At 45.0% G+C, this 19310-nt stretch overlaps 1 protein-coding gene across 1 annotated transcript in view; it reads right to left on the bottom strand.

Moving 5' to 3' along the window:
* LOC137423085 (serine/threonine-protein kinase N2-like) overlaps window positions 1-19310 on the bottom strand; it is a 173791-nt gene that overhangs the window by 77107 nt on the left and 77374 nt on the right. Inside the window, exons 8-10 of the mRNA XM_068109882.2 lie at window positions 11031-11219; window positions 9467-9576; window positions 4925-5068 (exon numbers count right to left, since the gene is read on the bottom strand). Coding sequence (XP_067965983.2) covers window positions 4925-5068; window positions 9467-9576; window positions 11031-11219 — 443 coding nt within the window. The remainder of the gene's footprint in view (window positions 1-4924; window positions 5069-9466; window positions 9577-11030; window positions 11220-19310) is intronic.

Raw genomic sequence — 19310 nt, 5'->3', positions numbered from 1 at the left:
GATTGTAAAATCAATTTATAATCACTCATTTGTTCTGGAAGCTGCTGCCCTTGTGTCCACTTGTCCTTCAGATTTCAATGCATATTTCCCAGCAAATGCATCACTTTGCTTAATTTGTTGTGGGTAAGGAGAAGAAAACAGCTTCTGACCTCCTTCGCCTCATTTTAAATGCCCCTGTGATTTCCACATTTCAAAATGTTTAAATCACAGCCTGGGCATTTAATACAGTCAGTTAGATGCATCGTAGCATTGTAAATTGTTTTTTTTTTAAGCAGTGAAGCCGCTTCAATATTTGGATTTGTCCTTCCTTCCATCTGTCCATCAAAAAATGAAGAACCACCTTTCCAACCCACCGTGTTTAATTCTAAAGGGTTCTAAAGTGTAATTCTAAAGGGTAATTCAGAAGGGATCTAAAGGGTAATTCTAAAGGTGTACTAGTCATACTAAAACATAACTCCAGTTAATTTCTAGGCTTTGCCTATTTCATATTAAAAAAGCCAATCGGAACCGCTTCCTTCAGACATGGGTGCGATTTGTTAAGTAGTATTGGGCATTTATATTATGTACAACAACAACAACAACAACATGGAGAAGATTGTCATGGGGACCGCAAGGCTAACCCCCGCTCTAGCAGGGAAAATGGCCTTAAAATGCATGTTGTGTATATTATGTACGTTGGGTTTTAATGCAGTTATGTGGCTAAATAAATAAGTACAAGCTATGAGTATCAAAGTCATTTTAAAAACTATTGTTACTTCTAATTTTTCGTCAGTTTAAAAAAAATGTTGAAGCGGATGTTTATAGATCTACATACAGTAATGCGGCTCAGCTCTTTGTTTTCTTCCCACTACGTTTCAAGGTTGTTGGGAGGTTTGGGGGTGGGGGGCGCATCTACTACTCTAATGTTCCGGGGGCTGTTAACTTAAATCCTGTTCTGGTTGGCCATTCTTATTTTTGTGTCCAGTCCAGTTCCATCGCAATTTTTTTTTACTGCGACAAATATGTCATTAAATACACATACATTTGTCTCTTCTCACCTCTTTTAGTTATTTTGAGAATATCTTTCCAAAGCTATTCACATGGTGGTCAATCATTGCTCTATCGCCTTTGTAAAAGACCATGTTTCCACACCACCCACAATACATTGCTGCTAGTTAAGTGTTAATTGCAAACTTTCTTTTTCAGACACAAAGGAGGTTTGAATTTCCCAATTTGTTGAATTTTCAAAATAATGCCCATCCTGCTCTAGTAATCACTTCACTTCTTCAAAGTGCTCCGTATCCAATTCAACGAGGTTGGTTTATTACTCCCGCCAGGGAATAATGCATTCACTCGTGTCCGTGTGTGTGTGTTTGTGAACAATATATCTGGAAAAGTTCTGAACGGATTTGGATGAAAATTGGTGGGATGATTGCCCTTGGGATAAGGAAGAATTGATTAGTTTTTGGTGAAGCTCAGGATATTATTCCCGATCGAGGAATTTTTTGAAGGATTTTTTTACTGGAAGATAGGGCTCTTTTTTTTTTTGACATTATCTTCTATATATTCTATATTTAACATTATATATATAAATATAAAATAACCACCTTTAGAGGCCATTTTTCCCCGCAAGCGGGGGTTGGCCTTTTTCGGGAACTGTGGTTGTTGTTGTTTTTTGGTCCCCTTTTTGAAGCAATGTTTTACGGCCGGATGCCCTTCCTGACACCAACCCTTTTTGCCGCCTTTAACGACAAGCAGGGAATTACAAGTGAACTGGTACTCAATTAGCCGACCTCAGAAGGATGACAGGCTGAGTCAACCCCCCTGGCGTTAATTCAGCGATCGACCGGGATTCGAACCCAGGATCCTAGGATCCTAAGCCGGCACCCTAGCCGCTAGCCCAACACCAGGGTTATTTAACATCTATATTTAACATTGTGATATGAAAATAGTTTTCATATTTGTTGTAAATGTAGTTTAAACTCGTGGTTATGCGTTAGACCGGTGTATTTCTTCGCAGCGTCGTCTTCAATGTTAATATTTTTTTCTAATAAAGACATATTCTGTCATTTTAAAACCACCAAAGTGTGTATTAGGTTTCCCCGTTTCATAAAATGTATCGTTTGATACGTATAATGCTTTAAAAGTTTTTTTTTTGTTTTTTTTAACCTCAGAAGAGATATCAACATTTAGCTCAGCGAATGTCATTCGCGGTGTCAGTATTTGATGAACTTATAAAGACTTAGTTCCAGATTTGTCAATGGCTGAGGTATATTAACAAAAGAATAAAACAGATTTGGCAAAATTCCAACTTTTTAAAAAAAGATCGCATATTCACCCAGGGTTGTGAGAGGCTGAAGAAGAAGAAACCTCGCATGGGCTTCCCAGACCAAATAAGTAATTCTGGTTCTGGCTCTGCGATTTTCAGGTTTATTACTCCCACCAGGGAGTAACGCATTCGATTGTGTCCGTCCGTGTGTGTGTGTGTGTGTGTTCGTATGTTCGTGTGTTTGTGAACAAGATATCTGGATAAGTTCTGAACGGATTTGGATGAAAGTTGGTGGGATGATTGCCCTTGGGATAAGGAAGAATTGATTAGTTTTTGGTGAAGCTCAGGATATTATTCCTGATCCAGGAAGTTTTTTTTTTTTTAATTTTGGGAAAGATTTTTTCTGTTTTACTGCATTAAAGCTTTTATTTTTATTCTTAAATGATGTTTTTCTCCTCTAATTCCGACATATATCAAAATAAATTATCTGACAGTTAGGGCCTACTTTCTTTTTCATTTATTGTTTTGGGGAGAGGGGATGTTAAACAAAACGTATTATTCCAACTAAACCCACGGCGGGAGAATGCGCTCTACTGAGTGGCGTTCTAGTTCAGTTTTGCAATGACAAACTGGGCTTTCTCATTTTCATGCATCGTAGTTGAACATGCTTGGGTTTGTTGAACATCGTAGTTGTTTCTTGGGTTTGTTGATCTGGAGAAAGCATTCGATCGGGTTCCACGCAAAGTATTGACATGGGCATTGAGGAAGTTAGGAGTGGAGGAATGGTTGATCAGAGTAGTGATGGCAATGTATAAAAGAGCGCGCATAGCTGTAAGGACGAAGGATGGGAACAGTGGTGAGTTTGAGGTGAAGGTGGGAGTGCATCAGGGGTCGGTACTAAGTCCACTACTATTTGTAGCTGTGATGGAGGTGCTGGCTCAGAACGTAAAGGAGGGTTTACCGTGGGAGTTGTTGTATGCAGATGATCTGGTGTTGATTGCGGAAAGTATGGATGGACTGAAGGAAAAGATGAACACGTGGAAGGAATGTATGGAGACAAAAGGTCTGAAGGTGAATATCGGAAAGACGAAGGTGATGGCAAGTGGTAAAGCATGTGGTGAGGTGGAAAGAACTGGGAAGTGGCCCTGTGCTGTGTGTAGGAAGGGTGTCGGAGTGAACTCCATTCAGTGTACAATGTGCGCTGAGTGGGTTCATCAAAAATGTAGTGGTCTGAGAGGGTCATTAACCAGTGTGGCAGCTACATTCACATGTAAGGTGTGCACAGAGGGAGCTGCAGATGGAGGAAATGTTGAGTTGGATCTTGGAGACGGCGTGAAGCTGGAAGGTGTGAAAACATTTTGCTACCTCGGAGACATGCTGAATGGAGAAGGTGGATCAGACTCGGCAACGGTTGCTCAAGTGAGATGTGCATGGAAGAAGTTTCGGGAATTGAGTGGCGTGCTGATGATGAGGGGAGTGTCGTTGAAGCTGAAGGGAAAGGTGTATGCTGCATGTGTGAGAAGTGTTATGATTTATGGGAGCGAGACATGGGTAATGAACGTAGAGCAGCAACGAAGGTTGGAAAGGGTGGAAATGCGAATGGTTCGACGGATGTGCGGAGTATCGTTGAGAGAGAGGAAGACAAATGATGAATTGCGAAAGATGATGGGAATAGAGCCTGTGATTGATGCTGTGAAGAGGAACAGGTTGAGATGGTTTGGTCATGTGTTGAGGAAGGATGAAAGTGACTGGTTGAGAAGAGTGATGGAAATGAATGTAGAAGGAAGTAGAAGACGGGGAAGACCGAGAAAGACTTGGCTAAAGATGGTGGAAGAAGAAATGCGGGCAAGGGGGTTAACAAGGAGAATGAATGATCGTTTTAAGGCCATTTTCCCCCGCTAGAGCAGGGGTTAGCCTTGCGGGCCCCATGACAATCATGGTTCCCTGTTTGAGGCAATGTTTTTTATGGCCGGATGCCCTTCCTGACGCCACCGACGTCACTTCCTGACGCCACCGACGGTTAACAAGGAGAGATGCAGAAAATAGGGCAAAATGGAGAAGATTGTCATGGGGACCACAAGGCTAACCCCCGCTCTAGCAGGGAAAATGGCCTTTAAAATGCATGTTGTGTTGTTGTTGTTGTAGTTGAACATGCTTTTTCAAAGCAAGAAGGAAATCGTACATATTATTTATTCATTACATCATTAAAATGATGGCGTATTTAACTTTTTCCCCTCCCCTATCCAACTTCATATTTATTATGCCATTACCAACTTCACAGACTCCTTCCTCCTCCTAATCTGTTTTCTCACCTTTTCCTTTCTCTCCATTCACAATCTCGGTAACAGGATATATCTTGCCAAAATAATTATCCAAACTCCCTTCAAGTCCACATTCACAACGTCATGAGACATGTCCTGCAGAAATTCCATGCAATTGCCAATCTGAAGTGCTTGTGAGTAGCTAATTTGTGTTAATAAATGATCCTAAATTAATTATCTTCTTCATGATGCATAAATAAAACGTTGACATGAAATAATGACGAAACTACGATTAACTCACAATCTCATGAGATTCGGTAATTTCGGGATATTTTACAGATGGACAGACAGACGTGACAATCATATTATTATATAGACAGACAAGAAAAGCGTATTGACGGAAGTGTCTACACACCTCAGCAAACAACATGCCCTGAGGCTCCAGGTAAAGGCACATGCCATGCCGCTGATTGTCCAGAAAATCTTCCAGGCGCAGAAACTTGACAGCGCAAAGCGACCGCCAATCACGCCAGTAAACTGAGATCTCCAGCTCTCGAGACTGTCAAAAAACAGGTGAAAAAGAACAGCATCAAATCACCTGATACGACACGAAGATTTGTTTTGCCGAATCTGATGACGTGGGAGTGTAATTGGGAAAGATTGGGTGAGTATAGGACAAACAGCAATTAGGTTGATAGCATAGACTTTGTTTTCAGCAAGGCAGTCATTGACATCAAATCCTCAAATATTTGCAAAAAAATAATAGTGGTAATAATGATAACAGCAACAACAACGACCGCCAATAATATCTTTATCCTCTCATCCGAGCGAAGGATGGGGGGTGGCGGGATTGGGGAGGGAGTAATATCGCAAGTCACGAAACCACTTGGGGAGTGGGGATATTGTTATGTAATAACATTAATATTATGGTATCATCAATAGTGTTGTTGTCCTTTCCAAGGGTGTGCTGTTGACCGGGCCGCCTTGGTGCTGACGGGGCCCTCGCAGCCGTGATTGCCCCCCCCCCCCCCCCCACCCAGAATTTCCATGTTTTAAACGTTTCCGTATCCCTGCGTGTCGTAACAGACGACTAACAGGGTTGGCGTCAGGAAGGGCATCCGGCCATAAAAATATTGCCTCAAAAAGAGAACCATGACAATTACAACTACATATGGGCAGGGTACAGCCCGAAGTGGAGATCGGTTTCTGAGGTTTGGGACATGGAATGTAGGGACAATGACAGGGAGATCAGGAGAAGTGGTGGAAGTATTGGTCAGAAGAAGAGTGGACATATGTTGTGTGCAAGAGACGAGATGGAAGGGAAGTGGTGTGAGAATGGTGAAGGATAGGCAGGGACAGAAATACAAGTTTGTGTGGCAAGGGTGCCTGGAGGGTGTGAATGGTGTTGGTGTCCTGTTTTCTGAGGAGTTTGTAGACAGTGTGGTGAGTGTGACTAGAGTGAGTGATAGGTTGATGATGGTGAAAATGATGATTGGAAAGCTCTTGGTGAACGTCATCTTGGGATGTGCTCCGCAGGTTGGTCGGAGCGATGAAGAGAAGGACAAGTTCTGGTGTGCGATAGAGAAGCTGATGGAAAACGTGAAATATGAGGAAGTTGTTGTGGTAGGAGGAGACCTAAATGGACATGTGGGAAGGAGTATGGATGGTTTTGAGGGAGTTCATGGGGGTTACGGATATGGTGTGAGAAATGGAGAAGGTGAAAGGATTTTGGAGTTTGCTGATGGAGCTGATTTGTTGATTTATAATACTCAGTTCCAGAAAGAGGATAATACGCTTATTACATACACGTCAGGTGGGTCGACGACAACCGTTGACTACCTGATGGTGTGTAGGCGAGATAGGGGGCACCTACAGGACACAAAGGTGATCCCGGGGGAGGAGGCTGTTTCACAGCACCACTTGGTTGTCTGCGACATAAGGGTGAAAGGTGCGAGGAGAGCTCGGCGGGTGAAGTACCAACCGAGAATGAAGGTGTGGAGGTTGAAAGAGGTGACAGTAAGGGAGGCATTAAAAGAGAGGCTGAGTATGGTAGAGGATGATGTGGTTGAGCTTGAAAGTGGTTGGATGTCAATGAAAGCTAGTCTGTTGGGAGCCGTTGGTGAGGTATGTGGATGGACAAAAGGACCATCGAGGCACTCGGAAACATGGTGGTGGGATGATGAAGATGGAAAGAGGATTGACGAGAAGAGGAAGAAGTTCAAGGAGTGGCAGAAGGCGAAGGGTACGGGAGCAGAAACAGCAGAGCATGAAAGTTATAAGGCAGCAAAGAAGGCTGCAAAGAAAGAGGTAGCAAAGGCGCGGGAGGCATGTAGGAAAGTGTTCGGAGAACGCTTGGATTCGGAAGAGGGTCAGAGAGCAGTATTCAGGATTGCAAAGCAGATAGCGAAAGAGAGGTGTGATGTGATGGGGGTGAGTTGCTTGAAGGATGAAGTGGAACAAATCGTTGTGGACCCAGATGGAATTAAAGGAAGATGGAAAAGATATATGGAAATGCTGTTGAACACAGAGAATGAATGGGATGGCAACATAGAGAGTAACCCAGTTTTAGGACCGGCAGAGAAGATAACTGAGAAGGAAGTTGAGGAAGCGATAAAAGCAATGAAGACTAGAAAAGCGGGAAGGCCGACGGGAGTTGTGGGAGATATGTTGAAGGCAGCAGGAAATTGGGGTTTGAAGAGAATGACAGAGATCTGCAATCTGGTAGTGAAAGAAGGCCGCAATCCAGCGGATTGGGAACTGAGTATCCTCGTCCCTCTATAAAAGGGGGAAGGTGACCATCTGGACTGTGGCTCATATCGAGCGATAAAGTTATTGGAGCATGGAATGAAGGTATTGGAAAGGATGTTGGAGAAGAGGATAAGGAAGAAAGTGAAGATCGACAAAATGCAGTTTGGATTTATGCCAGGAAGAGGAACGACAGACGCGCTTTTTATTGTGAGGCAGTTGCAGGAGAAGTACATGGAGAAGAGGAAGATGTTGTTTCTTGGGTTTGTTGATCTGGAGAAAGCATTCCATAGGGTTCCACGCAAAGTATTGACATGGGCAACGAGGATGTTAGGAGTGGAGGAATGGTTGATCAGAGTAGTGATGGCAATGTACAAAAGAGCGCACACAGCTGTAAGGACGATGGACGGGAACAGTGGTGAGTTTGAGGTGAAGGTGGGAGTGCATCAGGGGTCGGTACTAAGTCCACTACTATTTGCAGCTGTGATGGAGGTGCTGGCTCAGAACGTAAAGGGGGGCAGATGATCTGGTGTTGATTGCGGAAAGTATGGATGGACTGAAGGAAAAGATGAACAAGTGGAAGGAATGTATGGCGACAAAAGGTCTGAAGGTGAATATTGGAAAGACGAAGGTGATGGCAAGTGGTAAAGAATGTGGTGAGGTGGAAAGAACTGGGAAGTGGCCCTGTGCTGTGTGCAGGAAGGGTGTCGGAGTGAACTCCATTCAATGCACAATGTGCGCTGAGTGGGTTCATCAAAAATGTAGTGGTCTGAGAGGGTCATTAACCAGGGTGGCAGCTACATTCAAATGTAAGGTGTGCACAGAGGGAGCTGCAGATGGAGGAAATGTTGAGTTGGATCTTGGAGACGGCGTGAAGCTGGAAGGTGTGAAAACATTTTGCGACCTCGGAGACATGCTGAATGGAGAAGGTGGATCAGACTCGGCAACGGTTGCTAGAGTGAGATGTGCATGGAAGAAGTTTCGGGAACTGAGTGGCGTGCTGACGAGGAGGGGAGTGTCGTTGAAGCTGAAGGGAAAGGTGTATGCTGCATGTGTGAGAAGTGTTATGATTTATGGGAGCGAGACATGGGTAATGAACGTAGAGCAGTAACGAAGGTTGGAAGGGTGGAAATGCGAATGGTTCGATGGATGTGCGGAGTATCGTTGAGAGAGAGGAAGACAAATGATGAATTGCGAAAGATGATGGGAATAGATCCTGTGATTGATGCTGTGAAGAGGAACAGGTTGAGATGGTTTGGTCATGTGTTGAGGAAGGATGAAAGTGACTGGTTGAGAAGCGTGATGGAAATGAATGTAGAAGGAAGTAGAGGACGGGGAAGACCGAGAAAGACTTGGCTAACGATGGTGGAAGAAGAAATGCGGGCAAGGGGGTTAACAAGGAGAGATGCAGAAAATAGGGCAAGATGGAGAAGATTGTCATGGGGACCGCAAGGCTAACCCCCGCTCTAGCAGGGAAAATGGTCTTAAAATGCATGTTGTTGTTGTTGTTGTTGTATCAATAGTGTTGTTATTCCTTTTGTTATTAGAAGCAGCTTTGTAAAAACGCCACAGAAGCAACAGGAAGGGTCATGCTATTACCGCTTGTGGGGTATATAGACAACAGTAAATCTACGATCAGGTGCGTTCGTCGACGTGATAAGCATCGATTGATGTTGGGATTCATCCAAATTTATTTCAGTCTAGTGTTAAACAGCATTAGCGACTGTTGCAAAAGGTAATCAAGCGTGTTCGTTGTTTATAATATTTTTACTTCTGGTGGGGGGTGCTCCCACGAAAATGGCATGATAAGCTATTTATACACATTAATGGCATTTGCTCAAAAAGGGAAAACCCCTTGGGGAGGTGGAACATTGTTAGTATTAATATTGTTTTGTAATAGTATTAATATTATGCTATTATCATTACTTTTGTTATTAGAAGCGGCCTTGGAAAAACGCCACGATAAAGCTAACTTAACATGGATATACACCTCAACACACATCGCCATAGGCAGAGAAAACACACTTCGGGGAGAAAACCCCCTTGGGCAGGGGGGGGGGGGGGCAAATTAATTTGCAACAACCTTCATTGTGTAACCCTGAGTCATCCTGTCAAGTTTCGTTGATTGGATAAGTAACGACAGAATGTATCGCGGTCAAAATATCATCAGACAGACAGACGCCAAATTGTGTATTTTAGTACGATTACATACCCTGTCTAGTTCGATGGTAAATTTTTGGTCCCATGCCTGTTTCCCACAAGTCTTCCATGCAGTCTGTCCGACCACTGCATTGTCCAGTTTCAAACAAGCAGTAATCTCGTCTGCACTCGAAGAACAACGACAGAGTTAGAGTTAAACAACACATATCAAATGACATTCAATCAATGTACAAGAACAACCAGGAGGCTATGTACTCGCTCTAGTTACTTAAATTACTCTATCAATCATTGTGAAAGCCGATGACCAAATATTTTATCTTGACACTGCAATTCGGCCTGCAAATGATGGATGAAAAAAGGTTTTAGTTTAGGCCAACAACGAAGGGCCAATAGATAATAGTTAAATGATAATATACCTCGTATAATCATGGAAATGCTTCATTTGCTTTTGTATGTGTCAAGCAACAAAGCTGAGATTGAAGTATCAGATAATATAGTACAGTAACATTTCTTATTCAGGACTCATGGATAAACAATGGAACAGGCAATAAATAGTCTGGAAGCAACAGAGTTTAAAAACAGAGGCAATACCTCTGGTGCTTACCTGGTAGAATAAACAGTATACTACACTGACTAAAGGTATTTTAAACCAATTTCAATGCTTGCTAGAAGACAGGGCAGCATGTCGAGTCATACAAACATAATCATAAGACTTTAAACAAACAAACAAAAAAAATACTTATTTTGGGGGGGGCAACCCCTCCTCCCCCAATCCGTATACCTCCTCAGACCCCAATTTTTTCTAATGCTTTGAACAAACATTGGTACATCACGGGTGATGAAGGTTGTGGTAAAGTTTCATCGAAATTGCGTGTGTCGTTTCCCTTAGACCGGTAAACCTTAAATTGCGGTAAGCCCCCTTGGACCACGATTTTTAAAATGCCGTGAACAAACTTTAGTCACAACACAACAAATATAATTTGTGCCAAATTTGGTCGCAACCCCATCAGCGGTTTCGGAGAAGTTTCAAGTGTTTGCAGACGGACGGACGGGCGGGCTGATGGATGGACGACGCGCCATCGCATAAGCTCCCCTGAACTTCGGTCCAGGTGAGATAATAATTTAAAAAACATCCAGAAAAGAAAATCGCTTGACATAAATAACTGGAAGGGTGGTCAGTAGATGGCACAATGCAATAACTTATTAGTTTACATTTTGTATCCCGCTGAAAGGCCGGATTCGGATTCGGGCCTGAACCAAAATTTAATCGGCTTGTTCTTGTCACCTAACCAACTCATCCACAACTTTTTGAGATATCATTATATATCGTTTTTGGCCTAATCTCTCAATGGTGAAGAATCACTTTGAAAATTTCAAAACTCTCATATCCGGATTTGGACCTGAACCAAAATCGAATCGATTTGTCCTGGTCACACACCCAACATGTCCACCAGATTTCACCCGAATCCGTCCACAACATTTTGAGATATCATGCACACAGACGGGGGTGAATTCATAACCAGCGTCGGTGGGCGGAGGTAATAATTTCCCATTGATAAAACAGTTCCAATGTCAAAGCACGGTAAATGCCACAGGTCAGAGAAAAAAAATCATACTTGAGATCTCATCAGGCTTGAGGCTGTAGCGAGCAGAGCTGGGCCTTCCGTACATGCTCCGACGGGCAATAAAAGAACTTTTGTTCTCGCCTGGGCTGGAAGTCACTATCATTGTGGGGGAACCCTTTGAACGGCTTGGGACGTTCTCCAGGAGATCCTGACATCCCATGAGCCGGACCTCCAAAGTACCTGTTGGGAGCACACAATGGAACAAGCTCAAATTCGCAAGACTTCATACCAACATGCAAGTTAAGAATCGATATATTTTAAATTGGAACGAGATGTTAATGGGTAAAGCCATTTTATAATTCCAATTGGAGATTCTTGGAGAGGGCACAATTTTCTTTTTTAGTGAAATAGTTGATGTTTAACACACAATTCCATGTGCACTTTGCTAATTTCACACATGCACTGCTTGGCTGTTCACCCAACACGCGCACTAGTGTATCCTGAAAATGTTATCATACGAAATACGATTTGAGAAGGGTTTTTTGACTTTTATGAACTCCTGAACCACTTTATACAACGTGTTGAAAACCGGTAGTTATACGCAGAGACCCTGGACCCTGGGGTTAAGATTTATGAGGGGACCCTGGGGTTAAGAAAGAAAATGATAGACCCATGGGTTTAGGATGGGGGAATTGAAGGGGGGATGATGTAATCCGCCCCAGAATGCTCGGCAAGCATGCGCAGAACCCATGAGCAGCAATATTGATCGGGGCAAGCAAACGATTATTGTGTGTGCAAGATCGGATGTGTTACCCAAAATGGCTTACAAAATGTCTAGAAGTTGAAAATACTTGGAAAAGTACCTGAGATAAAGGGTGTGCCTTTGCACTACAAAAGAGTTGGAGAACCTTCTCAGCTCACCCATAAGGCTGAGATCTTGCAGCTTTTCGTACTGCTAAAAGTCCTGGCAATGTGGGCCGGTGCAAGGCCCGAAGGTTCGTAGATGGTAGCGTTCTACCCACACCCCCAGATCATCCCTGCAGGTGAGTGCACTTTGAACCTTGCCAGAGTGCCTTGTGTGAACATACTTGGTGGTTTATTTAATGGAGTTTGCAATTAGAAAGACCTTCCTAAGAAATACACTGGATTTGGTGTGGGTGCTTCATATTTGGAATAATACAACAACAACAACAACAACATGCATTTTAAGGCCATTTTCCCTGCTAGAGCGGGGGTTAGCCTTGCGGTCCCCATGACGATCTTCTCCATTTTGCCCTATTTTCTGCATCTCTCCTTGTTAACCCCCTTGCCCGCATTTCTTCTTCCACCATCTTTAGCCAAGTCTTTCTCGGTCTTCCCCGTCCTCTACTTCCTTCTACATCAATTTCCATCACTCTTCTCAACTTATTTGGAATAATAGAAAGATCATATTTATTCCACCAGCTCCGATCCTCAAATCAGAAAATATATTTTGAGTATATACTTTCATTAGTCCGTGAGAGGCCATTGTTGCAAATTGTATCGTATAATGCACAAAATCGCTCCAAGCTCCTAATTTGAAAACTAGAGAAAACTAACAATCAACTGTATTGTTTTTATTTAATGGCTTCTGGCCGATTTGGCTGAAAAATGTCTTGTGCGCCAGTGTGCCAATGCATTTAACTAGGAAAGTCTAACTTTTGTAGACAGTAATATCGGTTTATCAATATTAACACATAAACATCTATTATGAGATTTTTTTCATCAAGAAAAGCTTGTGTCGTTATGACATTTCATCCTTTTGCACACAAACCTTGAATGATCTCACACAGAATATCCGAATGAAGACGTGAAAGAATACTGTTGTTGTAAACATGAGCTCGGCAAGAAAATGTTTTCAGTCATGCAGAGCTGATATAATACAACAGGCATTTTAAGGCCATTTTCCCTGCGAGAGCGGGGGTTAGCCTTGCTGGCCCATGACAATCTTCTCCACTTTGCAATATTTTCTACATCTCCACTTGTTAACTCCCTTGCCCGCATTTCTTCTTCCACCACCTTTAGCCAAGTCTTGCTCGGTCTTCCCTGTCCTCTACTTCCTTATACATTAATTTCCATCACTATTCTCACCCAGTCACTTTCATCCATCCTCAACACATGACCAAACCATCTCAACCTGTTTCTCTTCACAGCATCCATCACAGGCTCGATTCCCATCATCGTTCGCAATTCATCATTTGTCTTCCTCTCTCTCAACGATACTCCACCCATCCACCGAACCATTCGCATTTCCACCCTTTCCAGCCTTCGTTGTTGCTCTATGTTCATTACCCATGTCTCGCTCCCATAAATCATAACACTTCTCACACATGCAGCATATACCTTTCCATTCAGCTTCAACGACACTCCCCTCCTCGTAAGCACGCCATTCAATGACCGAAACTTCTTCCATGCACATCTCACTCTCGCAACCGTCGCCGAGTCTGATCCACCTTCTCCATTCACCATGTCTCCTAGGTAGCAAAATGTTTTCACACCTTCCAGCATCACGCAGTCTCCAAGATCCAACTCAGCATTTCCTCAATCTGCAGCTCCTTCTGTGCACACCTTACACTGGCATGTAGCTGCCACACTGGTTAATGACCCTCTCAGACCACTACATTTTTGATGAACCCACTCAGCGCACATTGTACATTCAATGGGGTTCACTCTGACACCCTTCCTGCACACAGCACATGGCCACTTCCCAGTCGATCTTCACTTTCTTCCTTATCCTCTTCTCCAACAGCCTTTCCAATACCTTCATTCCATGCTCTAACAACTTTATCGCTCGATACGAACCACAGTCCAGAGGGTCACCTTTCCCCTTGTATAGAGGGACGAGGGTACTCAGTTCCCAATCCACTGGAATGCGGCCTTCTTTTACCACCACATTACAGATCTCTGTCATTCTCGTCACACTCCAACTTCCCGCTGCCTTCAACATATCTCCCACAACTCCCATCGGCCCTCCCGCTTTTCTACTCTTCATTGTTTTATCGCTTCCTCAACTTCCCTCTCGGTTATCTTCTCTGCTGGTCATAAAACGGGGTTACTCTCCATGTTGCCGTCCCATTCATTCTCTGCATTCAACAGCATTTCCATATGTCTCTTCCATCTTCCTTTAATTCCATCTGGGTCCACAATGATTTGTCCCACTTCATCCTTCAAGCAACTCACCCCCATCACATCGCACCTCTCTTTTGCTATCTGCTTTGCAATCCTGAATTCCGCTCTCTAACCCTCTTGGACATGCTTTCATACATGGATACATACATGATACTCGGATACATGCTTTCGCCGAACATTTTCCTAAATGCCTCCTGTGCCTTTGCTACCTCTTTCTTTGCAGCCTTCTTGGCTGCCTTATAACTTTCATGCGCTGCCTCTTCTGCCCCCGTACCCTTCGCCTTCTGCCACTCCTTGACCTTCTTCCTCTTCTCCTCAATCGTCTTTCCAACTTCATCATCTCACCACCATGTTTCCGAGTGCCTCGGTGATCCTTTTGTCCATCCACATACCTTATCAACGGCTCCCAACAGTCTATCTTTCATTGACATCCAACCACTTTCAAGCTCAACCACATCATCCTCTACCATACTCAGCCTCTCTTTTAATGCCCCCCTCACTGTCACCCCTTTCAACCTCCACACCTTCATTCTCGGTTGGTACTTCACCCGCCGATCTCTCCTCACACCTTTCACCCTTATGTCGCAGACAACCAAGTGGTGCTGTGAAACAGCCTCCTCCCCCGGGATCACCTTTGTGTCCCGGAGGTGCCCCCTATCTCGCCTACGCACCATCAGGTAGTCAACGGTTGTCGACAACCCACCTGACGTGTATGTAACAAGCTTATTATCCTCTTTCTGGAACTGAGTATTACAAATCAACAAATCAGCTACACCAGCAAACTCCAAAATCCTTTCACCTCATCCATTTCTCACACCATATCCGTAACCCCCATGAACTCCCTCAAAACCGTCCATACTCCTTCCCACATGTCCATTTAGGTCTCATCCTACCACAACAACTTCCTCATCTTTCACGTTTTCCATCAGCTTCTATATTGCACACCAGAACTGGTCCTTCTCTTCATCGCTCCGACCAACCTGCGGGGCATATCCCGAGATAACGTTCACTAAGAGCTTTCCAATCATCATTCTCACCATCATCAACCTTTCACTCACTCTAGTCACACTCACCACACTGTCTACAAACTCCTCAGAAAACAGGACACCAACAAACTTGTAATACAAACAGAAATACAAGCTTGCCACACAAACTTGTATTTCTGTCCCTGCCTACCCTTCACCATTCTCACACCACTTCCCTTCCATCTCCTCTCCTGCACACCACATATGTCCACTCTTTTCTGACCACTACTTCCACGACGTCTCCTGATCTCCCTGTTATTGTCCCTACATTCCATGTCCCAAATCTCAGAGACCGATCTCCACGTGGGGCATCAGACGTTTGGTCGTGATAAATGGAGTGATTTCCTTCCTTGCTTCGATTGGGTTCCCCACCTTGATTTTTGACGAGAGGGGGTGAGGACCCCCACCGGGCACTTCGGCTGTCAGCAGCAGAGCAGATATAATAATAAATGAATTTATTCCATCACCTAATACAATCACTTCATCATCACCTCACCAGACATGATGGTGCAGAGGTTACCACAGTTCCCTTTGTGCTGTATAGTTTGGGATCGAGTGTTGGCTTTTTTTTTTCTTTTTCTTTTTTTGGATACAGAATCGAGGCTCGTGAAAGAGCTAACATTTATCACACAAAAAAATCAAACAGACAAACAAAATATATAAAAAGAGGGAGCGGTAGACAAGATGGGGAGAGAAGGGGAAGCACACAAACACAACATTTGAGAGCAGGGACATCGGGAGATGTGTGGGAGGGAGAGGGCTTGGGGGGAGGAGGCGTGGGAAGGGGTGGGGGGAGAAGTATAAAACACAAGGACACCAAGGATTTCCAGGAAAGAAATTGGTATTTCAAAAAAGTGGATTTGGGATGAAATTAGCGGGGGTAGAAAAGATCAAGGTTTTGGATGGGGGAAGATAAGAGATGGTGGTGAACAGATGTTTTAAAGACCTGGAGGGAGGAGTGGGATTGAAGAGAGTGAGAGGTTTGTTCCAGAGGTGGGAGAAAAGAGGAATGAAGGAGTGCAGGTGAGCAGAGAGTCTTGATTTTGGCAGTTTAACCATAAGAGGGTTGCAGGCAGATCTTGTGCGACCTGTAGGAATATTTGGAGGACAGAGCCCAGAGAGAGCCGGGGGGGCAAGGCCGGAGAGGAGTCGGTAGAAGACGGAAAGACCACCAACCTGCCTGCGGTGAGTGAGTGAAAGGCCCTCGGAGTTAGCTTCATCGCGGGAGATTCCAATGATTCTGAACGCTTTGGTTTCAACAGCGTGAAGACGAGCTAGGTGTGAGGCAGTAGCACCAGCCCAGAGCGGAGAGCAGTATTCCATTGAGCTGCGGATGAAAGCCTTGTATGTGGTGAGGAGCTCAGGTGTGCCAAGGAAGGGCTTCGCACGACGGAGGATGCGCAGTCGGCGACTGGCTTTGGAGGCCAGATTTGAAATGTGGTTTTCCCAGGAAAGATCATGGCAGATCGTGAGACCCAAAAGCTTGAGTGACAGAACTTCTTGGAGAGGATTATTCAGAAAGTGGATGGGAGGGTTGTCCAGTCGGTCTTTTCGGAGAAACATCGTAAGAGTGTGAGATTTGTCAGGATTGAAAGACATGTTCCACTTGTTTGCCCAGTCTGTGATTTTGTCCAGGTCTGCAGAGAGTGAGGAGGCTGCAGACTGCCGATCTGAGGGATGAGGAATGGAGCGACAGAGAGTAGAGTCATCAGCAAAGAGATAGAGAGTATTTTCAAGAGAGTCAGAGAGATCATTGATGAAGACCAGAAAAAGCACAGAGCCCAGAACACTGCCTTGGGGAACTCCAGCCTGAACAGGAAGAGGAGATGAGAGAAACCCATTCAGGGCCACACGTTGACTACGACTAGAGAGGAAGTCCGCCAGCCATGCGTGGAGATTTCAATGGATACCAAAGGAGGAGAGTTTGGTGAGCAGAGCGGGGTGCCAGACCGCATCGAAGGCACGTGATATGTCAAGGGAGACAGCTCTAATTTCCTGTTTGGCATTGAGGACCTCTATCCATTGTTGAGAAAGCAGAAGCAGCATGTCCGGAGTAGAGTGACCTGGTCTGAAACCAAATTGATGATCAGAGATCAAGCCATTGGAGAAGAGGAAAGATTTCATATCCGAAGCAATGATGGATTCTAAGACTTTGCTGATAATTGGGAGAAGGCTGATTGGTCTGTAGTTGCTAGGATCTGTTTTTGCACCTTTTTTGTGCAAAGCGGTGATGTTGGCTGATTTCCAAGAAGATGGCAGATGACCTTGAGCAAAAGAGAGGGTGAAGAGAACAGAGAGAGGGAGTGAAAGAGCGGACGAACAGGATTTTAGGACCCGTGGGCTGATGCCGTCAGATCCAATTGCAGAATGAGAGTCGAGGTTTGACAGAAACTTTTCCACCTTGTCAGGAGGAAAGGACACAGAGTCCAGGAGCGGCTGGGTACGACTGGGTACTGTGGGTACAGAGAGGGATGGGTTTGGGACACAAGATTTAGAGGCAAACACAGAGTTGACGCATTCAGCTTTTTCACGTGCGGAGTCAGCTGTGTAGCCGTTTGAGGTGAGGGAGGCAATGGAGGGGGAACAAACACCAGAAACAGATTTGACCAGACGCCACCAGGATTTGGAAGAGGGAGACAGATAAGAGAGTTCGGTCTTGAGAACGGAGAGATATCGTTTCCTGGCTCTGCCGAGGGTGGACACACTTGTTTCGGGCTTTGTGAAAGGAAACGAGATTTCCTTCCGTTGGATTTGCTTTCCAGGAGACGAAGGCAAGTTGTTTCTGGGCAACAGCCTCACCACAAGATTCCGTGTACCATGGACGGGAGGAAGGGTATGACAACTGAAGACGAGATGGGATAAATCTGTGCATGAGAGAGAGCAATTTACTTTGGAAGAATTCCCAGGATGAGTTGATGTCAGAGGCGGTAGAGATGGGAGACCAGTCCAGATGATTGATGGCTGCTTGAAGACCGTGCCAGTTGGCCTGAGTGAAATGCCAGACTCGTCGACGCTGAGGAGGCTCTCTGAGAATGGTCAGAGAGATGTCCACTTTAACAAGCACATGATCAGATGAGCCGATTGGAGCAGAAGAGGAGCAGCAGACATTTTCAGGGAAGTTAGTCATAACCAAGTCCAGAAGAGAAGATGCTCCGTTGACTGAGATCCGGGTCGGGAAATTGACAAATTGTGTAAGTCCCAGTGAGTCGCAGACGTCCTTTGCTGAGGAGCCATGGCTGGTGAGAGAGGTACCCACACCCAGCCAACTGGCATGGTGACAATTGAAATCACCACATATGAGGAAGAGAGAGTTGGGATGGGAAGACCGAAGTTGGTCCATATTATCAGACAGCGAGATGTAGATGGAGTCATCACTGTTTGGTGGACGGTACAACACACATATGAACAAGAGGTGGGAGCGAAGGGGAAGCCGTAGCCAGAGGTATTCCTGGGGGTGAGGTGGAGAGAGGGCAGTGCAGCGTGAGTGAGGAAGAGAGTTTTTTTTATAAAGATAGCAACCCCGCCTCCAGGACGAGGCTCAGGTCTATCATACCGGAGGAGGGAGTAACCTGGGAGAGGTACCAAGGAATCAGAGACATCATGAAGGAGGAAAGTTTCTGTTAAGCAGATCACGTCTGGTTTGTCAGAAGCAACCTGTATGGAGAGATCAGTCAAGTTTGAGCGAAGGCCCCGGATGTTTGAGGTCCATACCGTTAATGAAGAGGAAGGGGGAGCATCGGATACAGAACAGGGGGGGGGGGGAGGGGTAGGGTAAGATGTGGAAGAGGAGGAAGGGGTAGGGAGAGCTGTTGAAGGTGTGTCAGAGATTTCAGAATAGCTTGGAGAAAGGGAAGGATGGGGCAGACAAAAGGTTTGATGGTGATTGGGTGAGGCACAGTGAGGTGTTATTTGGGGAGGGGGAAGAGCGAGGCAGAAGGTTGGGGGAGATGAAGGTGAAAGTTGGAAGGGGGAAGAAGTGGGGAGGACGCTTTGAGGAGGAGGGGTGAGAGGGGAGTCTAGGAGGGGAGGGGCGAGGGAGAGGGAGAGTCTCAGAGGGGAGGGGTGTGGGGGGAGTTTAGGAGGGGAGGGGCAAGGGGAAAGATTTGAAAGGAATGGGTGATGGGGAAGATTTGGAGGGGAGGGGCAAGGGGGAAGGTTT

Source organism: Myxine glutinosa, chromosome 3 (genome assembly GCF_964187855.1).
Source record: "Myxine glutinosa chromosome 3, kmMyxGlut1.1, whole genome shotgun sequence".
NCBI lineage: Eukaryota > Metazoa > Chordata > Myxini > Myxiniformes > Myxinidae > Myxine > Myxine glutinosa.
Note: the sequence above shows the minus strand (reverse complement) of the source record. Positions and strands in the feature narration are given on the sequence as shown.